The sequence below is a fragment of the Physeter macrocephalus genome, chromosome 9 (genome assembly GCF_002837175.3).
Source record: "Physeter macrocephalus isolate SW-GA chromosome 9, ASM283717v5, whole genome shotgun sequence".
Classification (NCBI taxonomy): domain Eukaryota; kingdom Metazoa; phylum Chordata; class Mammalia; order Artiodactyla; family Physeteridae; genus Physeter; species Physeter macrocephalus.
Window position 1 is genome coordinate 99,806,823 of NC_041222.1, and position 20,640 is coordinate 99,827,462.

General features: G+C 48.2%; 1 protein-coding gene across 1 annotated transcript in view; it reads left to right on the forward strand.

Annotated features, from left to right (window-relative positions):
• Positions 1-19,209, forward strand: part of PRSS55 (serine protease 55) — a 54,108-nt gene extending 34,899 nt beyond the window's left edge. The window contains 5 exon segments of the mRNA XM_028494242.2: positions 6,543-6,732; positions 8,434-8,684; positions 10,097-10,239; positions 18,888-19,160; positions 19,162-19,209. Coding sequence (XP_028350043.1) covers positions 6,543-6,732; positions 8,434-8,684; positions 10,097-10,239; positions 18,888-19,160; positions 19,162-19,209 — 905 coding nt within the window.
• The last annotated feature ends 1,431 nt before the right edge of the window (positions 19,210-20,640 follow it).

Sequence of the window (20,640 nt, forward strand, 5' to 3'; positions counted from 1 at the left end):
AAAAAAAAAAAAAAAAAAAGAATCCGCCTGCCAATGCCGGGGACATGGGTTCGAGCCCTGGCCCGGGAAGATCCCACATGCCACGGAGCAACTAAGCGCGTGCACCAGAACTACTGAGCCTGCGCTCTAGAGCCCGCGAGCCACAGCTACTGAAGCCCGTGCACCTAGAGCCCATGCTCTGCATCAAGAGAAGCCACCGCAACGAGAAGCCCGCGCACCGCAACGAAGAGTAGCCCCCGCTCGCCATGACTAGAGAAAGCTCGCGTGCAGCCAAAGAATTAAATAAATAAATAAATAAATAAATAAGTATTTTTTAATTTAAAAATTAAAAAAATTAACACATCCCCTCCCCGAGGCTGGGAATCCGCCTGCCAATGCCGGGGACATGGGTTCGAGCCCTGGCCCGGGAAGATCCCACATGCCACGGAGCAACTAAGCGCGTGCACCAGAACTACTGAGCCTGCGCTCTAGAGCCCGCGAGCCACAGCTACTGAAGCCCGTGCACCTAGAGCCCATGCTCTGCATCAAGAGAAGCCACCGCAACGAGAAGCCCGCGCACCGCAACGAAGAGTAGCCCCCGCTCGCCATGACTAGAGAAAGCTCACGTGCAGCCAAAGAATTAAATAAATAAATAAATAAATATTTTTTAATTTAAAAATTAAAAAAATTAACACATCCCCTCCCCGAGGCTGGCCATTCCAGGGGATATTTGCAAAACTTATGGCCTTTTTACCTTACTTCCTCATCTCCTCCCCCTCTCTGTGCTGTAAAAGAACTGGTATCCAAACTCCGATAAGATGGTTTTTCGGACACTAGTCTGCCATCTTCTCGGTCCGCCGGCTTTCGGAATAAAGTCATCTTCCTTGCCTCGACACCTCGTCTCCGATTTATTGGCCTGTCGTGCAGTGAGTAGAGTGAGCTTGGACTTGGTAGCAGGTGCAGGGAAAAGGGAGCTAGCCCAGACATCAGCTTTCTGTCCTTGGGGCCTGGGAGGCATTTCCAGCGGACTCTTTGTGCGGTGTTTTCAGGGGCTCTGTCTGATGGCCCCTGTCTCCTGCACTCACCAGGCCTGTCGGCACACATCCGCAGCCTCTTTCTTCCGAGGTCTCTCTGCCCCCTGCAGGACGCCCCATGAGGGGGATCCTCAGGACTCCCCACAGCACTCTGTCCCCTGTGCAGCCCAAATGCACAAACTCTGGGGGTTCAGGGCAGCCTCTCCGTAGCAGCACCCTTCCCAGAACCTAAGCAGATGGCGGGCCATTCTCTTGCCTCCAGATTTCCTAGGTTGAGTCAGACTCCAGTCCCCAGCTTCCCAGGGATCCCAGGAAGCCCTCTACTTTTGGCCTGAGTGACATTTCTCCAGGTGCTCCAGAAGGTTCTCTCCTGGTATAATCTGGAAGCAGCTGTTAAAGTGCTGAGACCTGGCTCCCTGCCTTCCCCAATACACTGGATCAGAGTCTGAAGGGTGAAGTCTGGAAATCAACACTGGGGTCGCCAGCTAAAATACAGGATACCAGGTACACTTGAATTTCAGGTAAACAATGAATTTTTTTTTAGTATAAGAATGTCTCAAACATGCATGGGGTACATGTGTACTAAAAATATTTGTTCTTTATCTGAAATTCAAAATCAGTTGGGCAACCTGTATTTTTTTAACTCATTTTAAAAAAATATTTATTTATTACTTATTTGGTTGCGCTGGGTCTTAGTTGCGGCAGGCGGGCTCCTTATTTGTGGCACACGGGCTCCTTAGTTGCGGCATGCATGTGGGATCGAGTTCCCTGACCAGGGATCGAACCCGGGCTCCCAGCATTGGGAGCTCGGGGTCTTAACCACTGCGCCACCAGGGAGGTCCCAGGCAACCTGTATTTTTATTTGCTAAATCTGGCAACCCGAATCTGTACCAAACAAGCTCCCCGGGCTGCACACCAAAGTTAGAGCTCTGCCAGCCAGGACTGTGGAAAATAAAGTCACCTCGATAAAGCCACCCTGGGAAACTGGAGCATCAGGCAGGCAGTGTTCCTGTGCAACCTATGTCACCATGTACCTGCTTTCCTCTTGGGATTTCTATAGATTCCTTACATTCCTAAAGTTTCTCTCCATACTCGGGCCATGTTTGCCCAATTCTAGGGGGAGCCATTCCCATTGGAGTCTACAGGCATGGCGGCCTCTGGGGCTGTGCACAGTGGCTCTGGACCCGCTGGTCAGTCCCTCCACCAGCTCAGACATGGTGTGATCCACTGTTATTGTGAAGAAGCTTGGCCAAAAAAATGTGGGGCAGAGGATGAGTGCTTTGCAATAGACAGGGCTCACGTCATGCCAATAGGAAGGACACAGACCCAGAAGGAATGCACCTTCCTAGAGATGAGCTGTGATTCTGTCCAGATACTTTCATAGAAAATGGGTAGCAGTTTAGGGTGGATGTGCCCATCAGTCATACTCTATTCTCCCAATCAGACATGGGGCCCAGGCTCCTCCTCCCCTCCACACCCCACGCCCCCCAGAACCCGAGCAAAGAAAGCCACCAGCATTCAGGGTGTGGGTAACGTGACCAAGGGAGGGAGAGCGCTGAGTCCAAAGTAAGAGCGGAGGGAAAACTCAGCTTCCCGGGGCAAGACCGGGGCCAGGTGATGCAGTGTGCTTTGGGATATTTCCCTATGCCAGTGAAGAAAGGCTTAGCCCTTGATCAAGGCCCAGGCCCACGAGGTGTTATTCAGAACAGGTGGGGAAAGCTGCACACCAGGCCTCGGCCCACCACTCAGGGTGAACACCTGGATGCTGCTTTCTCCTCATCTTGGAGAAAGAGTAAGTCACACGTCCTGGAATTTCTCCTCCCAGAAGGTAGCTGGAGCCACAGCCTTGGTGTAGTAAAGAGGGCCCACCACCCAAATCATATGATCTTGTCTTGAGCTTCACAACAACTTTACTATGAGCATTATTTTTCCTTTTCTGCAGAGGAGAAAACCGAGGACGTGAGGCTGGGCGGAGTAGACGAAGCAAGTCTAGAAAATGACCAGCGGTCACTTTGGGAGCTGAATTAGCACGTGATTCACTTCTAACCATTGGGCCTGGCCAGTGGCCAGGAAGGCGTTACTAAGGATGCTTGGGTAGAGTCCACCCAAGTCTGTGCACTAAAAGTGTCCAAAAAAAAAAAAAACCCCAAATAGTAAGGTCCAGATCCCATGGCTAAGCCGCTGACATAGGAGAAGACTTGGGCTGGGCACTTCCATCTCTGAGTCTGATCTTTCCATCTTTAGAAATGGACAGGGGCCTATCTGGAGATTTGGGGGCCACGTGGAATAAACCCAGAAAGGGTGGGAGCAGAGATTGTTGCCTGCTGGGCTGAGTGTGGCGGGGAGGCCAGGGCCTCGGAACCCAGCCTTCGGGTCCGCACCTGCGGCCCAGGTCAGAGGCCTGAGCAGAGAACCTGGCACCTGGCCCGACGGCCGTTCAGGCTGCGCAGGCCTCCGGGCCTCCTGGACCACCTCCCTGTTCCCAAGGATCCCAGCCGGCGGCCCCTCGCGCAGGCCTTCTGCACACATTCACAGAGGACCCCTGACAGAACAGGCCCTGTGGAAGAGGAGGCATCTGAGCCTTAAGAAGCACGGGGTGTGAGGGGGCCACAGCAAGTTGCCCACTGAGGACTCGTGAAGGGCAGGTCGTGCCCAGGTCAGGAAGGGAAGCTCAGCCAAGGAGGCATCAAGGATGAGGCCCATCTCAGGAGCAGAACGGCCGGAAGAGAAGCCTGCATGACTCAGTCTGCGTTCTCAGACCCGCGGCCCATTGTGACCTCACCGGCAGGGCTGGCTGTAAGGGGGAGGCCCCCTCAGAGTCATTCCCCTCTGCTCCGGCTTCCGTCACCTCCCAGGCCAACAGTCATGCCCAGGGCCATGCTCCTGTGGTCCCTTTTGCTGCTTATGCCCCAGGCCAGCGACGCACATCTGGGTAAGTGGACGCCTGCCCGGGCCCGAGCGGCTCTCCAGGCGGGGCTGGGCGCGACCCTGGCCCTGCTGTCTCCCTTCCATCCCGCCAGGGCTGAGCCTGAGGGACCGAGGGACAGAGGCCTGCACGATCCCGCAAATCAGCTAATGGGCCACTAAGAGGCCGGCTCACAGGAGCAGTGGCTTCCTGTTGCCCATACACCGCTCCTGGAAACCACTTCCCTTGCCCCTTCTCCTGCCCCAGCCCCAAGTTCAACCTGTCTGACCTTAAGTTTGGGGTCTGAAACCCGAGACTTTATCCTTGAATGAACAGTGGAGCGCTGAGAAGCACGGGCCCAGAGTGATCTGAGCATCGGTCCTGGAACTCAGATGCTCAGCAGATGCCCAGGACACCCGTGTGCATGAGAGGTGGGGTGGAGGCGGGCCGGGGGTACCTGCCGTGCTCCCCGGGCAGCTCCTCGCAGCTCCTGATAGGTTGTTTTTCTCTCTGGGGGGTGGCAGATGGCTGAAGTGGAAAGGAAGCTGTTATGGGTCAGGAACTTTCCCCCGTTAGATGCCCACACTACCCCAGTGGGCTCTCCACTCGTAGCCCCACACGTGGGTAAGGAGCTCCGAGCCTCAGGGAGGTTGAGGATTGGTCCAGAGCCTCGCAGCAGGGAAATGGGAGAGCCGGGACTGGCCCCAGTGTGACTCCAGGGCCCGCATTTCCCTCCCTGCCCTCGGCCTCACGGAAAGAACACAGCCCATGTCCCCGGCTTCCCTCATTCGGGCCCGGGCTTGGCCGCACGGAGTGAATGGGGGCTGGTGCGTGGTGTGGGCAGAGAATCGGCAAAGCTGGCCTCTCTGCAAGCAGGTCCAAGTGCCCCCGATGGCTCGCATCTCTGCTTAACGTTTTGGCACTGCCTCCGTCACCGCTTAGGGCTTTGTGTTCCAGCGTGAGTCTATACGTCTGCACGGTTCCACGCTGGTGATGTAGGTTGTTCTCAAGACCAAGGAAAGGGGGCCCTTGGTGCAAGGTGACATGAGAAATTCTGACAGCTAACGTGGCTTGAGGGTTTACTGTGTGTTAGGCACTTCCACACCCGTTATCTGTTCTGTACATCTGTGCATCTGTTCTGTAGCGTAAGTATTATCTTCTGCCTATTTGGGGAATAAAGAAAGGGATGATAAACAAGAATAACTCGTTTACCCTAAATCATTCAGCAGATAAGCAACAGAGCCAGGATTCAGACTCAGGCTTTGGGACTCCAGAGCATATAATGGTGCCCAGACACATGGTAAGACTATATGTGTTTGGTAAATAAAGGAGGAAGTGCAGACCCAAAAGTCCTGGAAAGAACCTCTATATGTTACTGACAGCTGAAGGCTATTGACACATATTGATACATTTTCACTCCATTTTTTTTTTTAACTAAAAATAACCACCACTGGTTCCCTCCAACTACAAAGTCCTCAAAGCCTCTGTTGAGTGGGTATTTGGAAAAGTAGCCTCTAGAAAGAGAGAGGAGGGGGTCTTGGGCTCTTTAGAATCAAGCTCATTCTTTGCTCCAGAACAAGACCACATTCAAGTCAGAAAATACTGAGTGTCTCCTCCTCCTCAGGGTGAGGGGTTGGATCTGGACTCGGTCCAGAAGGCAGGTTTCTCTTCCAAACAGGCAGCTAGCTGCAGCCTTTGTTCTCAGCCTCCCAGGAAACAGAGCTGCTCTGCCTGGAACAGAATGTTCTAACCTAGAATAGCTCAGGGCTTCCTGTAGGTTCAGGCCCTCTCTGGGCCACCCTTCTGGTTTCCTGGGTGTATTAGTTTCCTCTTGCTGCTGTAACAAACTACCACAAACTTAGTGGCTTAAACAACACAAACTTCTTATCTTACGTTCTGTAGGACAGAACTCCCACATGGGTCTCCCTGGGCTAAGATCAGGGTGTCAGAAGGACTGAGTTCCTATTGGAAGCTCTAGGGAAGAGTCTGTTAACTTGCCTTTTCCAGCTTCTAGAGATCATCCATATACCTTGGCTTGTGGCCCCTTCCTCCATCTTCAAAGCCAGCAATATTGCATTTTTCAGTGCCTTTCTTCTGCAGTCACATCTCTCTTCTTCTGCTTCCCTCTACCACTTTTAAGGACCCGTGTGATTACATTGGGTCCACTCAGATTATCCAGGACAATCTCCCCATTTTAAGGTCAGCTGATTAGCAACCTTAATTCCATCTGCAAAGTCCCCTTTGCCTTGTAAGGTAACATATTCACGAATTCCAGGGCATGGTCCATTAGGACGTGGACATTTTTTGGCAACAGAGGCATTATTCTGCCAGTCACTCCAGCTTGGCCCTGGCCAAGTATTTTCCTCTGATTTCTCTCAGATGAGAGCAGAAACAAGCTCGGCAAAGTGACTTGCCTGGAAAGGAGACAGAGCCAACGCTTCCGAACACGTTCCAACAGATGTGAAGCATCTGTTGGCTTACTCGTGTTTCTAAGGGTGCTTTACTGGGCCAGCCTCAGTTTCCCCATCTCTAGAACGGGTATAATGATAGCTACTTATGGGTCTTCTATGGATATTTGACTAAGCGTTGCATCGTTTCCCTTCCTTTCTCTTCCATTCTACCAGAATGCGGCGAAAGACCCGTTTTCGAGAGAGGAGCTCAGTATTCCAGAATCATAGGAGGGATGGAGGCTGAGGTGGGTGAGTTTCCATGGCAGGTGAGTATTCAAGCAAGAAATGAACATTTCTGTGGTGGCGCCATCCTCAACGAGTGGTGGATTGTCTCGGCGGCTCACTGCTTTCACTCTGAGATCTCGTAAGTACCGAGTCCATCCCCTTGCTTCTGACAGCGTGCTCCCCTCCCTGGGGAAGCCCCACACGCCCTAGGGAGGAGGAGGCTGTGAACCCAAGGCCAGATCCACTGTGCCGTCTTTGTTGTCACCCAGAACCAGTAACTGCGGCTTCCCTGGGGTCACAAACTGTCCTCTCCAGGGACATCTGTGGCTTGGTGGAGCCAAAGGGCTTGGTCCGTCTACCTCTCCTAGGACATTCAAGTCCTTCTAGGAGGAAATCCTTCTAATTCTGGAGGTCTGGGTTCCTGGGCCATCCGACAACCTACTTCCCTCCTCCTTATAGAGTTTTCTCTGCACTCCAGGAGACTGGTGGAAAATAGAGCATTTACTGATTCCTAATCATGTGCCAGTGACCTGCTAAGAAACTACATGCATTAACTTAATTAATCATACAAACAACCCTGAGGCAGGTAGAATGAATAACCCCCTTTTAACTCATTCGATCTTACAGAAACCCTGAGGCAGGTAAAATGAACATCCTTATTTTCTAGAGAAGGAAACTGAGGTCCAGTAAGGTTAGCTGACTCACCCAAGGCACACGCACGCCTAGTAGACAGAAACAGGATTTAAATCCGGTGCCAGCACTTGTGCTTTTCCGCTCCACCACCTCGAGAAAGTTTGAAGATACACAGAAAGATGAACTTTAAAGGGTTAATCAAAAACCTGGGGAAAGTTTCACCCTGGGGTAACCAAGGAAAATTGTTGCGTCTGCTCCCATGGGATACTTAAGGACTGGCTGTTGGAAAGTTCCTGGCCATTCTGCCTGGAGGGAAATTCCTGAATTATTACTGAAGATTCTTTCTGCTTCATCAATGGCAGGTCTGGATTAAATTCTGTTCCTGATTCTTGCATAGGTCTTCAGGTGCATATATGCAGAGTTTATTCCTAGGAGAGAAGATATAGCATCATAGGACTTGTGCATCTTCAAGTTTATTAGAAAATCCAAATGATTTTCCAAAGTGGTTGCACCCGTTTAAATTTCCGCCAGCGGTGTATAAGTGTTAAAATCATCACCGATACTTGCTACTTTTTCAGAACGTTTAATTTTTGCTTTTCTGGTGAAAAGCATGAAATACTATTATAATTGTAGTCTGAATTTGCATTTTTCTTACTATTGCTAAGTTGATATTTGCAAGTTTATTGGTATATTTTCTCTTTTGTAAAGTCTGTTTGAGCTTTGACAATTTTTTTTTGTTATTTGTAGACTCTCTTTATACATTCTGAATGTTAAACTTTGGTCAGTTGTGTATGTCGCAAACAAAAAAATTCTGTTACTGAGTCTCTAAATTGCTGGTAGGCAAATTGATGTGATAATCCCTTCCTATCTGAGGGCTAGTTTGATCTGTGCCAAGTGGTCTTTTATGGGCTCTTTGGGGGCCCAAAGCTAAGTCCTGTCTTTGCCCGGTGAGGCAGGAGTATCTCATTCACATCTCTGGGATGATTCTGGAGCAGCCATGGAGCTATGGTCGGCCACGGGGGCTGTTTCACCCCGCTTCTCTACCTTTGTCAAACGCTCACATCTTCTGAGCAGTGGCCCCAGTAGGGCAAATCCAAAAGGCCCCTACAGCTAGGTGGGGTTTAGGGTTTTCAGGCACAGCAGATTCTGTGCACCTTGTGACTTTCCTTCCCCTCCTATTTCTCCGTCTCTGGTTCTCCGCCACCAGGCCAACAGAACTGAGAGTCGTGCTGGGAACCAATAGCTTAAGCAGCCCATCCCTGGAAATAAAGGGGGTCACAAGCATAATTCTGCACAAGGACTTTCAAAAACTCAACATGGACAATGATATCTCCTTGCTGCTGTTGGACACGCCCATCACATTCAGCGAACTGAAAGAACCCATCTGCATGCCCACAGAGCCCGGCCTCTCCAGGTGGCACAAATGCTGGGTGGCAGGATGGGGGCAGACCCAAACTGGTAAGTAAGGCTCAGCATCTCTTGGGAGCCCCTGGGGGAAGAGCCACATCACGGGCGTCTGAGGATGGGCCAGTAAACCTAAGGAGAGGGGAGAGGGTGAAAGGGGAGAGGGCTGAGGAAGGAGGGAGGAGAGAGGGGCTTGCATTGGAGCAAATCCCTGCACACCAGGAACGCACAGAGGCCTGATCTCAGCCTCTTCCAAGTGCCAAGGAAACAGCCCCCAAGGCCCAGAGCTGAGATGCCAGGTGTGGGCCATCCCTGGGTGTAGTCCTATCGCGCCATCACATGGCAGTCTCGTTTGTTTCGTTGAATCTAAACCCTCCAGTTGGCCAGGGGCTCTCTGCTCTGCTCTCTCACATCTCCCTGATTAACCATTGATGTTTCCCACCTGGTTCCTACAGGCATTCAAGACGCCTGCCCTGGCCTAGACTTTAGATGGTCCTGGAGTGTTGCCCAGCCATTCTTAGAAATGAATCTGTTGTTGTTACTAGTTGTTACTTGGCCAAAATAGGAGGAACCTGACCAGGGTAATAAAGGGATTATGAAAGCCCTGCTGGACTGTTCCCAAAGAAAACTCAACAAAATTGGTAGGGGAGGGACGGGAATAGCACAGCACTAGCTCAGGCCTGAACAAGACTCCAGGTCCTTAGGGATGCTTTGCAACGACCTGGGGTCTTAGAGGTGGTAGGTATTTCAGGAGTTTGGTAACTAGAGGGCAACTGATGTGACACTGATTCAGGGCTCTGGGCACAACTCAAAATTTAGAAGTGAGGAGAGGCAGATGGGTGCCTGCATGATTAAAAACACTCATTGTGGAGACGTCTTTTGAAATCTCCATGTGGTCAGAGTTAATGAGATGGAGAGAAGTCCAAACAAATTCCTGGAAGCTGGCAGTCCAGGAAGGGCCTTGGCAAACCCCCTGTAAAGACTCTCAACCAACCTAGCTTTGTCTGGGGGACCTGAAAGCTTTTTTCACTGGGAGTGCAAACCCAGTTTCAGCAGCCCTGTGTTAGAGGTGTCACACTCACATAACAGAAAGTAGCGAGAGGCAAATATGCTGAAGAGGCAGGATTATGCTGAGAATCGATCGAAAGCCAGTTCTAAGAAGTCAAGTCTGTAGCGCTGTTGGAGCCAAGATGGAAGTCTTCTTGGAGGCAGGGATATAATTTTGAATGGGAGGGATAATTTAAGTAGGTGGGGACTTGTTTGGAAGAGCCTGGGGTGGTTGAGTGAGTAAATTACGAGGGATTACTGGAAGGACATGAAGAGTGAGGGTCTGTGAAAATGTGAAAAAAAGGTGGATGTGTGGCTGGCGGGACACTGGGCGGGTTGGTCTAGGGCACGTCAGCTGCATTATCGGCACTGGGCCTTCTGTCCAGTGACTTTTCTAAAGGGCCTTCTCTATGGGTCAGGTCTCAGACAGCCTATGGAAACAGAGCTGCTGAAAGTGCCCATGACCATCATGGATTGGGAGAAGTGTTTAAAGGAATTTCCAAGACTTACCAAAAACATGCTGTGTGCTGGATACGAGAATGAGACCTACGACGCTTGCCAGGTAACTTGGATGTATCCCCTCCATCCCCTCGGGCTGCCAATGTAAAGGCGTCCTCTCTCCATGGGGAATAGACAATAAGAGTTTGGAAAATGTGTGGGAATCAGGCTTAGATATGGGAATGGGGACATGGACTCAGGAATACTTACTGTCCGGTCCTTGGAATATCAGTGCTTGCCTGGAAGTCAGTATGCAGCAACCCTGCATAAATATTTCTGGTCTTCTCCAGGTAGGGCCCCAAGACTTTTTCCATTTCTGAGACTTCTTTAAAAAACAAAAAGCCAAGGAAGATTTGAGATCCATACAAGGAATTCTTTTACTTCATTAATTTTAGCTACCTTTGTTGAGTGCACTAAACCCTGGGATTCAACCATTGATGAGACATGGTTTCTTGCCTAAAGGAGCCCACAGTCTCCTGGGCAGGCAGTTGGGTAAACAATCATAGTGTATTGGATAATGCCTGTGAGTTTCACTGAAGAAGAGTCTGGTAGCTTAGCTTCTCTTTAATAAAATTAACACAAAAATTTAAAAAGAGAAACATTTTTTGATTGATAGTAGAAGAAACAGGGGAAAAAACCCTCATAAATTAGCTTCCTCTGGCTCTAAGGATGGGAAGGATACGTCTTGGGAAGGATCACTCCAGGGAGCCCACTTAGTCCTACTCGTTGGCTGGGCGGTGGATCTGGTCACTGGTATAAAACTGTAAGTGCAGATGTTAAATGTTCTGCAGAGTGATGAAAAGGCTGTCTCACAGAAGGGCTGTGAGGTAAGAAAGAGTGAACGCTAGCAGCAATGGCACCAGGTTTAGAAGGAGTCCCCCACGAGGTGGTGAATATCATGAGGACCACAGAGAGAGACAGAATCAATGTCACACAAGCCCTGTATTTTCCCCACATTCTGGATAACTTAAAACATTACAAAACAAAACAGACGATTGGGATTTCTGGTTCTGGACAAGATGGAGTAGACACGTTTCTCTTGATCCCTTCCGCTAAATACAGCTAAAAGCACTGGACATTATATTGTGAAACAAAAATAAAGGCTCCAAAATGTGAAGAGAAGATGAAATTGGAAACAAATATCCTAATACTTAAGGAATGACACAGCAGTGAATTCCTTGGGTTTTCTTTTTGCCTCTTATATCCCAGCTTGGATGGTAGTACATAACAGCTCAGCATCTCCTGGGAACAGCTGGGGGAAAAAACACCATGGGCACAGACAAACTAACAAAACAAAACAAAACAAGATAGCCTTCCTCTCTTTGGACCAGGAAAAGGGCAACCTAACAAGGTGGAAACTTCTAAAAAAAAATGATCATTCTATTCCAGCAAAACACCAGGAAAAGCCCCACAGTGCTCCTACCCCAACAACCAAGGTCGAGTGGACAATCTCACCTTCCCCCCTGCCCCTGCTCACTATGGTGGTGTCAGAGGAGGCTGAGTGGAAAGCCAGGACTTTAAGTACAATCTAGTCATAATGAGCCATCCCCTGTCCCCCTCAATGTCAGTGGAGGCCACCTGAGGAGCTTGGGCTCCCACCCAGTGGCAGCTGCACTCCTGCTCCTCCCCTTGGTGTCATAGCTGGCCTGAGTGGCGGGTCAAGACTTCCAACCCAATTCAATGGAAAGGAGTTGGCTTCCCCCTTCCCTGACTCCAGTTTCATAAGAGTCCTGTTAAAACAGAAGATTCATATGAGAACCCAAGTCTCATAACCTATTACTCGAGACAGGATCTGTAATAGATAGAATAGAGGTTTTCACTAATATACATGGATTCCATTTATTAATACACATAGGATAAGGAAAAATAAAGCTAAAAATCTGAGTAAAGTATCTTTTTTAAAAAATTGAGAACCATTAATTCTTAGAATAAATTCAATTAAAACAAAATGGATCATGCACTTAAATGTAAAACTATAAAATTTTTTTAGAAAAAAAAATAGAAAGTCTTCGGGACATAGAATAACACCAAAAACACAACTCATAAAAGGAAAAATTGATCAAATGGACCTCATCAAAATTAAAAACTTTTCCTTTATGAAAGACCATATTAAGAGGATGAAAAGACAAGCTACTGATTGGGAGATAATATCCAACAAAGAAACTATACCTAGACTATATAAAGAACTCTTGCAGTCAACTGTAGAGAAACATACTATCCAATTCAAAAATGGGCAAAAGACAAGAACAGACATTTCTCTGAAGAGGATATACAGATGGCAAATAAGAAAATGAAACGATGTTCAACATCATTAGCCATCAAGCAAATGCAAATTAAAACCACAATCAGGTATCACTACACACCTCAGAATGGCTAAAATTAAAAAATAAAAAATAGTAACAACACCAAATGCTGATAAGAATGCAAAGAAACTGGATCACTCCTATATTGCTTGGGGGAGTTTAAAATAGTCTAATCACTCTGGAAAACAATTTTGTAGTTTCTTTAAAAACTGAACGTGCTCTTGCCAGATAACCCAGCAAATGCCATTCTTGGGCGTTTATTCCAGAGAATTGAAGGCTTGTGTTCACACAAAAACCTCTACAGGAGTGTTTATAGCAGATTTACTCATAATAGACCAAAATCGGAAACAAATGTCCTGTAAGATGTGGATAATTAAATACACTGATAATTAAATACACTGCATCTATTCCATGCAATACCACTCAGCTGTTACAAGAAGCAAACTATTGGTACATGCAACCACGTGAATGTGTCCAGAGACTCATGCTATGTGCAACAAGCTGACCCCCAAAGGTCCCACACTGTGTGATTCCATTTACATAACATTCTTTATTAAAAAATTTTTATTGGAGTATAGTTGATTTATAATGTTGTTAGTTTCTGCTGTACAGCAAAGTGAATCAGCTATATATATATGTATATATCTCCACTCTTTTTTAGATTCTTTTCCCAAATAGGTCATTACAGAGTATTGAGTAGAGTTCCCTGTGCTATACAGTAGGTCCTTATTACTTATCTAGTTTATATGCAGCAATGTGTATGTGTCAATCCCAATCTCCTAATGTATCCCTCCCTACTGCCCCACTTCCCCCCAGTTAACCATAAGTTTGTTTTCTACATCTGTGACTCTATTTCTGTTTTGTACCATTTGTACCATTTTTTTAGATTCCACATATAATCGATATATGATATTTGTCTTTCTCTGTCTGACTTACTTCACTCAGTATGACAATCTCTAGGTCCATCCATGTTGCTGCAAATGGCATTATTTTGTTATTTTTTATGGCTGAGTAATATTTCATTGTATATATGTACCACATCTTTATCCGCTCCTCTGTCAATGGACATTTACATAACATCCTTGAAATGACAAAATTATAGAAAGGGAGAACGGCTTAGTGGTTGCCGGGCTCAAGGAGGGTTTAGGGGTAGAAGGAAGTAGATATAGCATTAAAAGGGCAACATGAGGGATTCTCGTGATGATGGACATGTTCTGTGTGTTGACTGCATCAATGTTAATACCCCAATTGTGCTGTTGTACTATATGTAGTTCTACAAGATGGTATCATTGGGGGAAACATGTAAAGGGTACATGGGATCTCTCTGTATTATTTCTTTCAACTGCACATGAATCTACAGTTATATCAAACTTAAAAAACAAAGAGAAGACAAAGCTTCCCAATAGCAATGGTTACATGAAGATCTCAGATGCTAGCCATGCCACAGACTTAGGGAGTGGCCAATTCATACTGGAGCAGGAGACAAAGGGCTCCAATATCAATTGAAAAGGGGAAAACAGTATTTAATAGTACGATTGGAAAGAGAGAGCATTCCAGGGAGAACTGGGGGAAAATCACAGAGGCTTGTGTTCAGGGAACTTTCAAAATTTCAGAAGCCAGTGATAACAAGGGTTGAGTGTGCAGAGGTGAGCAGAGCAGGTCACTAGCGCAGGGTTGCCACACGTGGGAGACTAGAGGTTGTCCCAGGCCACCCTCATCAGTATTCACACCTATCCTTTCCATCTTTTTCATTCATCACCATCCCATATTCAGATGGCCAAAACCAACTGCAGCAACACTTGAAACAATCAAGTGTCATCTTTGATGACATTTTCTGTCCCCTTTGCTTCAATGGCTGGATCTACCATCTGGAGTCTAGGATTTTTGCTCCAATCCCTCCCGTATCAAAATGTACTTTAATGAAAGCTTCTAAAATTAATCATCTATTACTTGAGTGCTATAAATAAATGTGCTGTTATCATTTTAAGCCTTTTTTAAGAAAAAAATTGTGAGGTGAAAAGCTTTGCTCTCTGTTTAGAAAGCTTCCTATTGCTGAGAATAAGCTGACAGTGATCCAGGCAAGGAAAATTTTCTGAAATTATATAATATTATCATCACTTAAATCCAGGTAAGCCAGGCAGAAAGTCCCCTAGGGTTTAAAAATAATTGCCCTTAAAAATAAAATCACACTTTTAAACTTAGCAAGCTTGAATAAAACACATAATCACATAATGAAGGGAAATTATAATTTTATGATGGAAACATTTAGATATGTTCAAAGTAAGAGCAATAAGATTATGCCATACTTAAAATACAAATGAAGATCAAATCAATTGAATTTTGTGGTTTACTTTTTCCAACGTTCTTCCTCTTTGTAATCCCCTAAGGTTACACTATGAAAAAACAAAGTTCAACTTTAAAAAAATAAGTGACACCGTCCAGCAAACTATAAAATCAAATATGTCCCAAGCTAGCAATGCAATGCTTCTTGTGAAGGACCAGCAAGCATCTGAGAAACACGCATTGCAATGCTGCACAGTTTTCTTGTCTTTCTTCTCAGCTCCAGCGGAAATTTTGTCTCATTCATGGCTGGATTCCCAGTGCCTAGCACAGCGCTTGGCATGAAGGATACTCAACAAATGTTTGCCAAAGAGATGAACCTTCCACGGAAGCTGGAAACTGCCTGTTGGTTACAGTAGCCCTAGCGGAGGGGACATCCGAGAGAGACCTTGACGGAGGCTGCCTTGGAGGAGGGTTAAGAGCTGGCAGCCGGGGACTTCCCTGGTGGTCCAGTGGTTAGGACTTCGCCTTCCAGTGCAGGGGGTGCGGGTTCAATCCCTGGTAGGGGAGCTAGGACCCACATGCTTCACGACCAAAGGACCAAGACATACAGCAGAAGCAATGTTGTAACAAATTCAATAAAGACTTTAAAAATGGTCCACATCAAAAGAAAAAAAAAATCTTAAAAAAAAAAGAAAAGAGAGAGAGCTGGCAGCCAGCTGGGCTGTTGGGCAATTTGGTTATGGGGCTGCCAAGCTGACTTGGATATCAACCTGAGCAACTTTCTTTAAAGATCTTATTTTATGGGGGGGTGGGGAGGGAGCAGTTTTAGGTTCATAGCAAAATTGAGAGGAAGATACAGAGATTTTCCATAGACCCCCCTGTCCCACACATGCGTAATCTCCCGTACCATCAGCGTCCCCATCAGAGCGGTACATGTGTTGTAACTGATGGACCTGCATTGACACATCACAGTGACCCAAAGTACATAGTTTATGTTAGCGCTCATTCTTGGTGTTGTCCATTCTGTGGTCAAGTGTATAATGACATGCACCATCACGAATACTATCACACAGAGTGTTTTCACAGTCCTGGGCTACCTTCCAGGGTATTATCTTGAAACCATCCTCACCTGTGACACTTGCCTGAAAATCTGTTTTCATTCCATAGCTTCTTAGACCTCTAGAGCCAGAAAGAAATGTATAAAAATATTTAATTGCAACTGTTTCACAGATGAGAAAACATGGTTATTTTAATCATTGACCATTCTCTTCACTATCTGAATGGATCCGAAGCAGTGTAATAACTTCATAGCTCTTTCACACATATTCAACAATTTCATTCTCTCCACTATCCTGTAAGAGGGGCTGGGCAGGTCTCACTCTCCCTGTTTAACAGATGAGAAAACAGGGATTTAGAATTTAAGTGGTTTGCCTGAGGTCCGGGAGGTAGTGGGGCCAGGCTGGAAGCCAGGTCATCTGCTTCTCACCCAAAATGGACAGAAGTGATCACGCGGTGTGAATAACACAGGAGGGCACTTAGGAGGCTCTGTGGTCAGTATGTTTCTAACCAGACAAGCCTTAGTCTTTGGAAGAAAGTTCCCCTTAGGTGGGCTGTCATCAGTCCCAAGTCCTTGCTAGCTGAGGCCAGACGCTCCTTTGAGACATCCTTTCTTTCTTTCCAAAGCGAAGAGAAAAAAAATTAAGACTCTGTGTGTGAGAGGACATGAATTTACAGCTGTCCCTCTGGAGTCCCAGCAATCCGAGAAGGGAATCTCTGTTTCCTAAGTATACAAATAATGTTTGTAATACCTAAGGCTAAAATAATAACACTAATACATTTCTGGAGCATTTACTACATAGCATTTACCCTATGCCAAGTGATTTATAGATTTTAAAAATGTCATTGCCAGTAATCTTGGGAAGTAGCTGGTATTATCTCCATTTTAACGACGCAGAAACTGAGGCTTAGAAGTTACTTGTCCAAGCACAGTTCTCTCCCTATTATGTAAGGAAATAACAATCAACATATTACTAGGCTTTTTATAACATTCATGCCACCGTAACATGAAGAAAATGATAGAGACAGCACTTACGGAAGGAGCTCTTTGAGTGGCAGTCCTATTGATCTGGTTCTTGCCCCATGACCTTGAAATAGAACGCGTGCAAAGAAAAGCACACACCCACAAAAACCAGACGAGCGTTAAGGGCAATGTTTTGTACTGGAAAGGGTGGTTTGGGTTTCGGCACCACGCTTACCGGGTGTCCTTGAGCTGCAACCCCTCTGTTAATTCCGCTCCGTATATCCCTCTGCTTGGCGATGTGTCCCACATTCAACCTAAGCTCCCCTTGAACATGTTTCAATCGTTTTCTTCCCCTGCGCTTTACCTGTGTCAGCCATACCCCATGACCTTGGAACTAGTCCTCACGGTCCGTGTCCAATGGCACCAGTCACCAGATGAGTCAGTTGCAACGCGTCCCTCTATCTCCTGACCGCCTTGGGCCCTGGTTCAGGTCCTCATCTTTCCCTTCTCCTCTTTTTTTTTTTTTTTTTTTTTGTGGTACGCGGGCCTCCCTCTGCCGCGGCCTCTCCCGTTGCTGAGCACAGGCTCCGGACGCACAGGCCCAGCGGCCATGGCTCCCGGGCCCAGCCGCTCCGCGGCACGTGGGATCCTCCCAGACCGGGGCGCGAACCCGGTTCCCCTGCATCGGCAGGCGGACACGCAACCACTGCGCCACCAGGGAAGCCCTCCCTTCTCCTCTTAACGAGTCCCTCCACCTCCTGCCTAATTCCTTTCCAATCAGTTCCCCCCACTCACTCTTCGTGTCAAATTCTTATTCACCCTTCAAACAAAATGCTTGGAAGGCTATCCTGGCAGACCTTTCCCTCGACAGAGTCAATTCCTCCCCGCCCTGTACTGCTTCCCTATCTTCTTCCCACTTCTCCTGTTTCATCAAATGCAGTTGATCCTGTTTGGTTGCATTGCTGCCTCCCTCCCTAGACCATAAGGTCTTGTATCCCAAGGGCCCTAACAGTTAGTTTGTCCTCCTTGAAGATGTGTTCGGTGGAAGTCAGCAGATCTCTTCTGACTTTCCATTTTCTAATTATAAAATGAGAACCAAAATACCTGCCTCACAGAGATGTGAGATGAAGGGGTGGATGAGAAAGAAAAGTCAGGGGGCCAACGCTGGGCCTCGTACATCATGTCCAGGAAGCGTCCATCCGCCTCCTTCGCATTAGATCCCATTCCCGGTCCTGCTGGTGACCATGGAAAAGGAGGCCATCTCTCCGCTGAGAAAGACCGATCGCTTGAACAATTATAGCTCCCCTGAGGGAGAGAACATGTGCTTTGGCATCAGGAAGACCTGGGTCCAACTTTGGCCCCAGCGCCGTGTAACCCTGCGTGAGCCCTTCATCCTCCCTAAGCTTCATTTTCCCTGTATTAAGATGGACAAAAGGAAGCCATGTATGTGTGTGGGACACGGTGGGCACTTGGTACATACTTTCTATCTAAATAGATAATCATCTGAGTCATAGACCCATGTGATTCCACGCTGGAGGGGGTCACATAGTCAGAAAAGCTCAGCTCACTTGCCCCCTGCAAACACCCACAGCAAAGAATTAAAAAGAGGCATCCTTCTCCCTCACGCCTCGGGAAGAACATCAAAGGAGACCCAGTTCACATCCACGGGCCTAACAGCGCTCCTCGCATCCTCTTTTCATTCCTTCCCTTTACAGCTCCGTCCGGAGCTTCTGATTTAAGACCCGCAAAACTGGTCCGCACTCTTCCTCAGCCTGGGCAACAGGTCCTCCATGTTCCGGCTCCCTCTCTCTGTGCTGTGCACGGAGTTATTTTCTCGCCAGCCCTCCCCCCGCCCCCCTCCCTCCCTAGTCCTGTCCCAGCCACTGCCCACGCTCTGCATACCACGATTCCTGGAGCCAGGCTGAGTGCGGCACACGCCCCGCATGCAGCCGGGACAGGGTGGGTGTTGGTCTGCAGTGATGTGATTCCCCTTGGCGGCCTGGAGTCGGGAGGTCCATGAACCCTCTTCCGTGAGTGAGCTGTGCTCTGCCTCAGGTGGGTAGTTTCAAATGGGACTCGCTGCTGATCTGTGTTCTCTGTCCACAGGGTGACAGCGGGGGGCCTCTCGTCTGTACCACAGAATCTGGCAAGAAGTGGTACCAGGTGGGCATCATCAGCTGGGGGAAGAGTTGTGGACAGAAGAACATTCCAGGGATATACACCTTGCTAGAAAACTACCACTCCTGGATCAAGAAGGCGACTGAGTTAGAGGGAAGGCCCTTTAGTGCTGAGAACATGATAGCCTCTCCCAGACAAAAATCAAAGAGCTCTCAGGCTTCAGAATTCCGGGAGCCAGGCAGCCCCAGATTCTGGCTCCTGCTCTGCCTTGTGCCCTACGTGGTGTTTTAAGCTATTTTTCTACAAATAATAAAATAGATGCTATTCTTTAACCAAGGAGAGTGTGTGAGAGTGAGCCAGCAGCACAGGGACTGACTACAGATTCGGGGTAAGGGCTAGGAACTGAGGCTGCTAACAGAGGGTAGAATCAGAAGTCATGTAGGCTGGAGCCGTGGTTCAGGGACTGGGCTCTGGGTGCCTGCAACGGTCACGACTCTTCCCATTGCAGGTGAGTTGCCAAGCTCAAACCATCTAAAGCCAAAAAGGGTTGTTTATAGAGGTACGTAACAGAAAAACAAAACAAAACCAGAAACAGGAGTGGTGTGTTGGTTGCCTTCAGGCATGGCTGAATCCAGGAGCTCAGTAGACGTTAGCAGGGATCATTTCTCAAAACGAGCTTCCAAGCAGTGGCTATAATGACCCCCAGTACCTTTAGTTTGTATCCTACCAGCTTAGCAGCTCCAATCGAGAGAGCCTTGTTCTTGATAACTCCAGCAAAAGCCTGCGGTCTTGCTCTCTTGACACACAGGCCCACAGCCCATTGCCGCTCCAATCACTGTGGCCAACAGTGGCACATTTCTAGGCTAGGCCCGAGTCACATGCCCACGCCAGGAACCAGCAAAGGGCCAGCCGTCCAGAACCATGTGCCCTGATTGTGGGTGCAGGTGATGCACCCACACAAAAATCGGGATGCTGGGAACAGATGAAAGGGTCTGGCTACTGGAGACGCCATTTGATGGTGGACATTCTGATTGACTGACCTCCTGGACAGCCGAATCCCAGGCTCTCAGGAGCTCCCGAAGAAACGAAGAAATGACGTCCAGAGACTGTTGCTTTAAGACCATTGGAAGAGCAGGGTTAGAGTGGGAAAAGGGAGAACTAGGAAGTGTTTTCTCTCACAGTGTCTTTCTGAAGAAGGATCATCACTGCTGTAGGTCATGGAAGAGCCCAAGCTTTGCGTTTCCTCGGTTGCCATTGCATCTTGAGTGGGAGCCCAGGGACTCCAATAAGGACCAAAGCCAGAGGGGTGAGGCACGTGGCAGCCCCGAGTCGTTCAGTGCTTGAGTCGTCCTGAGAGCTCAGTGTTGCCTGCCATGGGGGATGCAGCTCCCCTCCTCAAGGAGCTTCCTGGCACATGGTGAGACGGCTACACCCAACCCTTCCACTTGAGTGCTAGAGGGTGCGGGGAATCCTGCAGAGCGCAGGGCGCCATCACCAAGAGCCGGCAGGACCCGGAAGCCTCCTCAGACGCGCTGAACCACGGAGGAGGATCGGCTGAAGGGAAAAGCGAGGTCTTTCCAAGCATGGAAAGAGGGCACATGAAGGGCAAGCGGGAGATGAGCGACGTCAGCTTGGCTCAAGAATAACCTACAGGGGCTTCCCTGGTGGCGCAGTGGTTGCGCGTCCGCCTGCCGATGCGGGGGACACGGGTTCGTGCCCCGGTCCGGGAGGATCCCGCGTG